General features: G+C 44.9%; 1 protein-coding gene across 2 annotated transcripts in view; it reads left to right on the top strand.

The window, feature by feature from the left end:
* slc38a8a (solute carrier family 38 member 8a) overlaps positions 1 to 7,201 on the top strand; it is a 47,669-nt gene extending 40,468 nt beyond the window's left edge. The window contains exons 8-10 of one of the 2 annotated variants that reach the window (XM_043707379.1): positions 1,633 to 1,832; positions 3,761 to 3,812; positions 5,995 to 7,201. In XM_043707379.1, coding sequence (XP_043563314.1) covers positions 1,633 to 1,832; positions 3,761 to 3,812; positions 5,995 to 6,100 — 358 coding nt within the window. In that variant the 3' untranslated portion in view covers positions 6,101 to 7,201. Of the gene's footprint in view, positions 1 to 1,632; positions 1,833 to 2,188; positions 2,287 to 3,760; positions 3,846 to 5,994 lie in introns of those variants that run through there. The other variant, XR_006314199.1, reaches the window with a different exon arrangement.
* The last annotated feature ends 3,708 nt before the right edge of the window (positions 7,202 to 10,909 follow it).

Genomic DNA, 10,909 nt, shown 5'->3' with positions numbered 1-10,909 from the left:
CGTACCTCAAAGCCATCCATTCTACTTAATTGTGTCTCAGTACTCACATTGACAACAATGTCCTGTTCCTGATTGAATACTGACGAAAAGTATTCATTCAGTGTCTCCCCAATCTCTTCAGCCTCCACACGCAACTTCCCACTACTATCCTTGACTGGACCTGTTCCTACCCTAGTCATTCTTTTATTCCTGACATACCTATAGAAAGCCTTAGGGTTTTCCCTAATCCTACCAACTAAGGACTTTTCATGTCCCCTCCTTGCTGCTCTTAGCTCTCTCTTCAGGTCCTTCCTGGCTACCTTATAACTCTCAATCGCCCCAATTGAACCTTCATGCCTCATCTTTACGTAGGCCGCCCTCTTCCATTTAACAAGGGATTCCAATTCCTTATTAAACCACGGCTCCCTCACACGACCCTTTCCTCCCTGCCTGACAGCTACATACTTATCAAAGACACTCAATAGTTGCTCCTTGAACAAGCTCCACATATCAATTGTGCCTATGCCTTGAAGCCTATTTTTCCAAGCCACGCATCCTAGGTCGTGCCTCACCGCATCATAATTTCCCTGCCCCCAGCTATAACTCTTGCCCTGCAGTGCACACTTATCCCTCTCCATCACTAGAGTAAAAGTCACCGAATTGTGGTCACTGTCCCCAAAGTGCTCACCTAACTCCAATTCTAACATCTGGCCTGGTGAACCTCGAACCTCGAACACGTCAAAGGGTACAGAAGTGCTCATTCAGGACTGAGATGAGGAGTAATTTCTTCACTCAAAAAGTTGTAACCCTTTCGAATTCTTCACCCCAGAAAGCTATGGATGCTCAATTCAATTAAATTCAAAACAAAGGTAATCAAGGAACTGAGGCGACAGGGTGATTGTGGGGGAAGGTGAAGTTAAATGTCAGGTTTGAAGGGCCAAATGGCCAACATCTGTGTCCTACATTCCTTTGCCTCCTTCTGTTATGTATCATTCTAGCAATCCATGATTATGTCAACCTCTCGGACACATTGAATTAGACCACGGTTCAAGGCTTAAACCTCAAACCAATGTAGGGCACATGTATACAAACTGTCTCTCTTATTTAACCGTTGGCTTCTGACTGAAACATATAACGGTACTTAAGGGGTGTTGCAGGATAGATAGTGTGGCGGCATTTCCCCAGGATAGGTGAGCCTAAAACACGGTATCCTGGCAATGGTTATCGTGTGGTCAGAATAACCTGAGGCATCAAGCAAATCAACTGCAGGCCTGAGGTACTTTATGCATAAATTCAACTTCTTCACAACTCTCCTTGAGGACGGAGAAGCTACTGACTGTGCTCAGTCTGGGATGATGTGTGAATCCAAAACCTGCAACCTGTTGTTGACTCTGAGTGCCCTCTGGAACGGCCACTCTGTTGAATCTACTTTGGTTAAGAGACAGAACAACACATTAAGCTAAAGGACTACTCTGAGTGAGTCAATGTGGTGTTGCCAATGTGTGAAGAACTGATGAACAGGGGAGGGTGGATGATCACTCTGATCAGCACTCGCTCCCACACTGAAAGCATGTGGGAGGGGACTGTGAGCTAGTTTGGTATGGAGAGAGAGTCTGCCTCCGTCCATTTACACTCTCTCTTTCCCTTCCTGAGGTCTGTCATTCAGGAGCTGTGTGTAAAGTGTCGTCCTCAGAATGTAATGCTCGCAGCATCATCCGAGAGGAGACTGAGGCTCTTTCTGACAACTTGCTGGCTCCTGGTCACCATGGTGATAGCACAGTTTGTCCCAGACATCAGCGAAGTGATCAGTCTCATCGGGGGCATCAGCGCTTTCTTCATTTTCATTTTCCCAGGTACAGCTCAGCATACACTGGGTAAGGCTATTCCAGAATCTGGGAATGACAACCATCCTTGGGTGCGAATGACTCCATTCCCAGGCCTCGTTCACTATCCTGAGGGACAACTGGATAATGTTTCCCTTTATTCTTTTACTTTCTGCCCTGCAATGCTTGCTCTCTATACCCTACGAGACCTTGTGTTGCTAGTCTTTACAGGGCATTTATCTTGCAGCATCAACAGCTGGGAGGCTGGGACACGGTAACTGGGAAGACGACAAATCTAATGCACATTGGATTTGGGCATAGTCTTTATAGGGCTCTTATCTCACAGCAACAGCAGCAGCCAGGAGGCGGGGTCACAGTAACTGGGTAAGCCTATAAATCTAGCGCAGCGCAGACTCAGGCCTAGTCTTCACTAGGCATTTATCTCAGAGCAGCAGCAGACAGGAAGCAGGAACAGTGTATCCAGGTAAGCCTATAAATGTAGTGCAGTATGAATTCAGGCCTAGTCCTTACAGGGTTCTTATCTCACAGAAGCAGCAGCAGCAGCCGGGAGGCAGGGACACAGTAACGGGGTAAGCCTATAAATCTAGCGCAGTGCAGTCTCAGGCCTAGTCTTTACAAGGCATTTATCTCAGCGCAGCAGGAGCCAGGAGGCAGGAACACTGTATCCAGGTAAGCCTATAAATCTAGTGCAGTATGAATTCAGGCCTAGTCTTTACAGGGTTCTTATCTCAGACAGCAGCAGCCAGGAGTGGGGTCACTGTCACAGATAAGGCTTTAAATCTAATGCAGCGTGGATTCGGGCCTAGTCTTTACAGGGCGACATGGGTGTCTGCAATTTCCCCACCCAGTTACTCACCCGCTGCCCATTCTAAGTTCCAAACCTGGTTAGTGCAGCCAGCTATTCAGTCACAGAGGCTTCTGTAACCATATTTCAATTGTGTACGCACCCAAACTTCATCACTTCCCAGACCATAAGATATAGGAGAGAAGTAGACCAGTCAGCCCATTGATTCTGCTCCACCGTGGCTGATCTGATAATCCTCAGCTCCACTTTCCTATCTTTTTCCCATATCCCTTCACTTCCTCAATTGATTAAAATGATCTGTCTATCTCAGCATTCAGTAAACTTAAAAACCCAGCCTCAGCATCCCTCTGTGGTAAAGATTTCCACAGATTCACTATCTCCTGAGAGTATATATTTCTTCTCAATTTTATCTTCAATGGGTGACTCCTTATTCTGAGATTTTGCCTTCTGGGTCCTACATTCTCTGTCAAGGGAAAACAACCTCTCCATATCTACTCCATCATATTCCCTCAGAAACTTGTATGTTTCAATAAGGTCATGTGTCAATCCTCTAAACCCCAATGAGTGCAAACCCAACCTACTCAAGCTGTCATCATAAGACAGTTCCTCCATACCATGGATCAGCCGAGTGGCTCTCAATGGCATCCACTGCCATTATATCTTTCCTTAAATAAGGACTACAAGCTGTTCACAGTATTCCAGCTCTGGTCTGTCTAGTGCTTCTATAGTTTTAGTGAAACCTCCCTACTTTTATAGTCTATTCCCTTTGAATTAAAGGCTATTTGCCTTCCCTATTACCCACTGAATCTGGATGTTAACTTTTTCTGATTTGTGGATGAGGACTCCCTAACCCTTCTGTTCGGTAGCATTCTGCTTTAAGTAAAGGGATCTTTCCTGACCTCCACACCAACACAAGCACATGTGACAAAGAGGGAGTGTACTTCAGTGAAACATTGTGTGAAACGACACTCGGGACTGACAAACAGTCACAGAGCTCTGACTCTGAGCTTTTCTCTCTGTCCCTCCACAGATGCTGCCGGACCTGATGAGTATTTCTGGCCTGTTCTGTTTTTTGACTTTGGTGTCGAGGCGAATTGTTCATGTCTGATCATCTCCCTTCTCTCCCTTGCAGGCCTGTGTCTATTCTGCACCATTCAAGCAAGGCCTGTGTGTCCCAGAATCAGGTAAACCGCAGCCAAAGACAGTCAGCAGCCAGCTGCTACCTACACAAGCTCTGACTTTTGGATGATGTTATGAACCAGATCAAACCCCCTTCTAATATATCAAAGAGATAAGTTATACCCTAACTTTTATCTTACTTAAAGGCAAGTGTAAGGTGCAGTGTTCCAGATGTAATTCGATTGGTTATACTACTCAGCTTGAAACAATACACACTTAATTCTTACATAACTGTTAAAATGCAAGAAGAAAGACGAATTGGTATAATTTTAACTCCGTTGGGAAACTTAACAGAATAATAGGTTATTTAACAACTAAACAGCAACTTTTCCAATATCCTAACTTCCCATAAACACACCCTTGGAAAAGGCAAAGTCAGTCAAACAGATTGTCTCACGTGTGATTCTGGCAGAGAGACAATTTCCAAGGCCAACCTCAAAGTCCCAACAACTACAGAAAGCTAAACTAAACCCCTGGTTCTTTGGAAGGTTGACTCCCCCGATTCATGCTGCTTCTTTTGTTCCAACTTTAGAAAAACTCAAAGCCTCACAAGCGGTTTACTTTATTGGCTTGAAAGAGAGAGCTCAACACCTCTGTCTAAAGCTGTCTTCAAAAGCACCAGGACAAAATACACCTCTTAAAGCAATATTATTGTCACAATGCAATCTCTCACCACTTCCACCACTCCCCTCTGAGATCCTGCAGTGCTGTCTGGAAGAAGAGAAAGCTATTATTCCTCGAACATTATCGCAGTGATGTGGTCCATATCTCACTGTTGTGATTGGGAGGTTGCCATGCTCAAAATGGCTGCCACCTTTTCACACGCTGATGCAGAGACATACTTGTGGCAGGTTATTGACACCTGACACACAGAAAAAAAACTTCACCAGCCACCTAATTATTCTAATCCCATTTCCCAACATCCAACCCCGTACCTTGCCTGCCTTGGCATTGTAAGTGTACACCTGAATACTGGTTAAATGTTATGAGGGCTTCTGCCTCTATCACACTTACAGGCAATGAGTTCCAAACTCCCACCACCCTCTGGGTGAAAATGCTTTTCTTCATGTCTCTTCTAAACCTTCTGCTCTTTATCTTTAGTCTATGCCCCCGGTGACTGACGCCTCCATGAATGGAAATAGTTCCTGTCTAATCCACCTCATAGTTTTAAACATCTCAATCATGTCCCTCTCAATCTCCTCTGCACTAAGGAAAACAAAGAAAGACTTCAAAAGTGCTTCATTGGTTGCAAGACATCTTGGGATAGCCAATGGTTGTGAAAGGTGCTATGTAAATCCAAGGCTTCTTTCCACAATGTGAAATTGGACTCCAGGCATGAACACTTAGAGTGTTTCATAGTCATCCGCAGGAAAGGAATTCCCTATCAGAGGATCACAGAGGATACAGAAAGCAGAACCTCTGAGCCTTGTCAAGCTTTCAATAACCTCCAGACCTCAGAATTCCAACCACGTCCCCCAGTACCTATCCAATATCAGCATGGCATAAGATCATGTAGGAATGCTAATGCCTGCCTTCATCTTGGAGTTATGCTTTTCCGTTGTGACATTCCCAGGGACTGTTAGGCTGACCATGTGAGGTGGAAATGCTCCCTCTCACTCACTATCTTCTCCTGTGGAGAGGTTGATTCTCTATTCTGCACTCCACTGACAGGCCGAGACAGTGCTACAAGGGCATTCTGAAGGATATCCTTTCTTAAAAATATTTGCTCAAAGGATGCGGATGTTCCTGGCCAGACCATAGTCATGGAGTTGTACAACATGGATACAGCCCCTTCAGTCCAACTCGTCCATGCCGACCAGATAACTGAATTAATCCAGCCCCATTTGCCAGCATTTGGCCCATATCCCTCTAAACCCTTCCTATTCGTGTACCCACCCAGAATCCTCTTAAATGTTGTCATTGTACCAGCCTCCACCACTTACTCTGTCAGCTCATTCCATACACACATCATCCTTTGAAACTAAAAATTGCTCCTTAAGTTCCGTTTAAATCTTTCCCCTCTCACCTCTCATTGTTATCATGTTACCTTTCCTGGGAGTTGCTTGCACCAGTTATCTGCTGTATTTCTTTGAGCCGTAACAACAGTGCCTAAACTTGGCAAGTTGATCATTGGCTCTTGCTTTTGTTGGTTGCTTCCATTTTATCGAGTGATTGTTTTGCCTGCAGGTTGTCTTCGATGGCCTGGGGAACCATTAACATCCTGTGTGGAGTGTTCATCTTCGGACAGAGTACAGCCAGCGCAGTGATTGAGCTGATAGAGGAACTGGCCTAAAGCCTGGGAGTATGGAATCCAAACGGGCTTCACCGTGCGTCCAGTAACAATAACCTGGGTTAACTGTCAAATACTATCAGCATTTTGTTTTATCAGGGCATGCTGCTGTGTGCGTGTGTGTCTGTGTATGTTGGCTGTGTGTGTATATATCTGAGTGTGTGCACGTGTTTATCTGGATGTGTGTACATGTCTGAGAGTGTGTACGTGTGTGTCTTGGGGTGTGTGAATGTATCTAGGAGTGCTTGTGTTGTTTGTGTGAGTGCGTGTGTTTTGGGATTGTATGTATTGGGTGTGTGTTGTTGGGTTCCAAGGGCAGAATCTTATGAGGATCCAAATAATGTGTGCTCCGGAAAGATGTGCAGGAGAATCAGGCAACAAGAGTATAGCAAGGCCCACCTGGATATTGGGAGCATCTTGTACAGTCCCACAAGTGGAATAGTGAGATTCTCACTCGGCAGTGGCGAGTTAACAACTGACTAAAATACCTTGTTAACAGCCCAACTCACTTCATTAACATTCAGTGTTCCATCTTGGCAAACTCACCAAACATGCTCAACATCAGGAAAATTTGGCAAGTGAACCAAAGTTAGCATCTGGCAGATTCAATTCACTGCTTGCTCTGATTGACCTCCATCTTGGAAACCAGGCACCAGCATCTCAGTGTATGGTCTGCAAGCACAATCTATAAGCAGCCTACGTCTATAGACATTGGCATTCGACATGTGCCAGCTTCTATGATCCCTAACATGGTGCATCTCTGATCCATCTATGGGATGCTTCTGAACTGAAAGCTGCATCTTGCGCTCCCCGACAATTCTCGTTGTAATGCTACATTAAGGACACTGTGCTCAGGGGCATGCACCCAGCTCAGGGACTGGAGCAGGCTGCATCACTGGGATTTTCCCTCCCTGTCATAGCACTTTGAGCCAACCCTGATGTATACAGCATCGTGATGTTGCCTTGCCTTTCTGTATTTTCTCCCTCAGCCGGATTTACCACTGTACTGTTGCCTTGACCTGCCATGTAAGAACAAAGAGCAAAGAAATTTACAGCATAAGAGCAAGCCCTTCAGCCCTTCAAGCTTGCTCCAATCCAGGTCCTCCATCTAAACCTGTCATTTATTCTCTAAGAGTCTGTATCCCTTTGCTCCCTGCCCATTCATGTACCTGTCTCGATACATCTTAAATGACGCTATCATGCCCGCCTCTACCCGTTCCAGGCACCCACCACCCTCTTCATAAAGAACTTTCCACACATATCTCCCCTAAACCTTTCCCCTCTCACTTTGAACTCGTGACCCCTGGTAATTGAGAGCCCCACTCTGGGAAAAACCTTCTTGCTATCCACCCTGTCCATGCCTCTCGTGATTTTGTAGACCTCAGTCAGGTCCCCCCTCCACTCCGCCTTTCTAATGAAAATAATCCTAATCCACTCAACCTCTCTTCATAGCTAGCACCCTCCAGGCCAGGCAATATCCTGGTGAACCTCCTCTGCACCCTCTCCGAAGCATCCACACCTTTTTGGTAATGTGACCAGAACTGTACGCAGTATTCCAAATGTGGCCGAACCAAAGTTCTATACAACTGTAACATGACCTGCCAACTCTTGTACTCACCAATCTGTCCGATGAAGGGAAGCATGCTGTATGCCTTCTTGACAACTCTATTGACCTGCGTTGCCACCTTCAGGACCTGAACACCCAGATCTCTCTGTATATTCATTTTCCCCAGGGCTTTTCCATTTACTGTATGATTCACTCTTGAATTGGATCTTCCAAAATAAATCACCTCACATTTGCCCAGATTGAACTCCATTTGCCAATTCTCTGCCCATCTCTCCAATCTATCAATATTCTGCTGCATTCTCTGACAGTCCCCTTCACTATCTGCTACTCCACTAATCTTAGTGCCATCTACAAGCTTACTAATAAAACCACCTATACCTTCCTCCAGATCATTTATGTATATCACAAACAACAGTGATCCCAGCACAGATCCCTGTGGAACATCACTGGTCACAGTTCTCCATTTTGAGAAACTTCCTTCCACTACTGCTCTCTGTCTCCTGTTGCCCAGCCAGTTCTCTATCCATCTAATCAGAATCCCCTGGACCCTATGCAACTTCACTTTCTCCCTCAGTCTAACATGGGGAACCTCATCAAACACCTTACTGAAGTCCATGTATATGACATCCACAGCCCTTCCCTCATCAATCAACTTTGTCACTTCCTCAAAGAATTCTATTGTTGGTAAGACATGACCTTCTCTGCACAAAACCATGTTGCCGATCACTGATAAGCCCATTTTCTTCCAAATGGGAATAGATCCTATCTGTCAGTATCTTCTCCAACAGCTTCCCTACCACTGACATCAGTCTCACCAGTCTATAATTACCTGGTGTATCCCAGCTACCCTTTTTAAACAAGGGGACAACATTAGCAATTCTCCAGGACCTTACCCGTGTTCAAGGATGTTGCAAACATATTAGTTAAGGCCCCACAGACACAAATTCAGGAAGGTGGTCATATTGGTCAACAGGCATCCGTCCAATCAAAAGGGGATAACTTCTGCTCAGTAGGGACTGGCACAGGAAGTCAAAGGGCAGCATGTGATACCAGTCCGAGAACTTGGGCATGATCAGTCTGCCACTTGGGCAGTCAGAGTCAGGATCCTGTCCGTATAATGAATGAGGAGCTGAATATCAGGCAGCCCAGCTCCCATTGTGGACTGTATTCTTCCTGGAATGAGAGAGGGCCGTTTTTACAGATGAGAGGAGATGGCATGCTATTACTGCTGGTGTCCTGAGCGAATGAGTGGACAGAAGCTACTTAGGGTTAGTTACGGAGGAGCTGGGGCAGCTGCCAGTGGGTGAGAGAAGACATCGTAGGCAATAGAAATGTGAGTGAGAGAGTGTGTGTGTGTGTGTGTTTGTTGTGTGTGTGTGTGTGTGTGTGTGTGTTGTGTTTCTTTTTGCATTTTCATGTCTGTCACCTCTTCACCTTCTAGACTCAGGAGATTTTAAGCCACATCCATGTTGCCCATTCTCACCATTTAGCCCTCACGGCCCATTCTTGTGAATTGGAGCTGCAGTCCATCCAAAGCCAATCCATTGGTGCACCATTGACCTTAGAGACCAGACATGGTATGACTAGGGCTTCCTAGAACTGAAACAAATTAGGCTGACCTAATTAGGTACCATTTTCACGACCCAATGGTTAGATTGTTAGATTGATGTTTGGCATTCAATGGTATCACCATTACTGAATGCCCCACTCGCAACATCCTGGAGATTACCATTGATCAGAAACTAAACAGGATTCACCACATAATTGCAGCGGTTGCAAGACTGGGTCAGAGACTTGAAATGCAGACAGTAACTCACCTTCTAACTCCCCAAAGCCTGTTCACTATCTACAAGGCAAACCTCAGGGGTATGGTGGAATACTCCCCACTTGCCTGGATGGGTACAGCTCCCAATAACACTCAAGATGCTTGACACCATCCAAAGCAAAGAATCCTGCTTGATTAACACCATACCAACAAACATCCACTCCCTCCACCACTGATGCTCCAGTAGTAGCAATGTGTACTATTTACAAGATGCACTGCAGAAATTCACCAAAGATCCTTAGATAGTACCTGCCAAATCCACTATCATTTCTATCCAAAAGGACAAGGGCAGCAGATAGATGGGAACACCATCACCTTCAAGTTCCCCTTCAAACCAATCATCATCCTGACTTGGAAATATCCTTCACTGACCCAGTGAATCCTTCACTGTCTGTTGGGTCAAAATCCTGGGGAATTGTCTCCCCAAGGGCATTGTGGGTTGATGTACAGCGCATGGACTGCAGAAATTGAAGAAGGCAGCTCAACTACCACCTTCTCAAGGGATACTGGGGATGAGTAATAAATGTTGGCCCAGTCAGTGACACCCACATCCCATTAATGAATTAAAAAACAATAATGTCCATGACATTAGATTGCACTCCTAGATGTGATAAGAATGATAATTCCTCTGTCATTTCTGTGATTTTTCTAACTGCTGGGAATGTATTCTCACGATGAAGTAAAGAGGGTGATGCATCACAACGCTTGGTCTCCTGTCTAATTCTTACTCCAAGAGAAATGACAATCACCGATCTCATCCTGAGTTTAATATTAGATAAAAACTTCCATCGTCAGTGAAAGAAATGTGCTGAAGTATTGAAAATTAAAAATAAGAATTCTTGTATTTCAGAGAATGATCCCACACAAATGGAGGCCATTTGGCCCATTGGCTAAGCTGCCATCAGGGATATAAATTGAAGGAATTACTTTGGTGGTTTAACGATTGATGTATGTGGAATGGCTTTCAGCTTAGCAATATTCCAACTGTGGTCTCACTAATGCCGTGTGCAACTGCAGAACGTCTTTCCAACTTTTGTATTGCGACTTCTATTCCAATCTTCAAGTTTAAAGTGATGTGTACTTTCATTTCCAACTCTTTGTTCCTTCACAAATTATTTGATTTAGCCTTAATTGATTCAGACTGGATAACCTCACATTTCTACCCATTGAGCTTCATTTTCCCACAGTGAATGAATATCCCTTTGTGATTACCAGCTCTTGTGTGCACCTTGTGCTGTTCCTGCCATGCAGCCCTATCTGAAAACCTAGATAAGGAACTTCGGCCACCACTAATTCATAAATATGGTGAACAATTAAAGCATAGAAAGAGATTCCTGGAGAACACTATTGATCACTTTGCACCAATAAGATAACCATCCAAGTGAGTGGAGTTTTTCCATTTTTCCCATATTTCCTCTGG

This window comes from Chiloscyllium plagiosum, chromosome 17 (genome assembly GCF_004010195.1).
Source record: "Chiloscyllium plagiosum isolate BGI_BamShark_2017 chromosome 17, ASM401019v2, whole genome shotgun sequence".
In the NCBI taxonomy this organism is placed as follows: domain Eukaryota; kingdom Metazoa; phylum Chordata; class Chondrichthyes; order Orectolobiformes; family Hemiscylliidae; genus Chiloscyllium; species Chiloscyllium plagiosum.
This window is presented reverse-complemented; position numbering and strand designations above follow the sequence as displayed.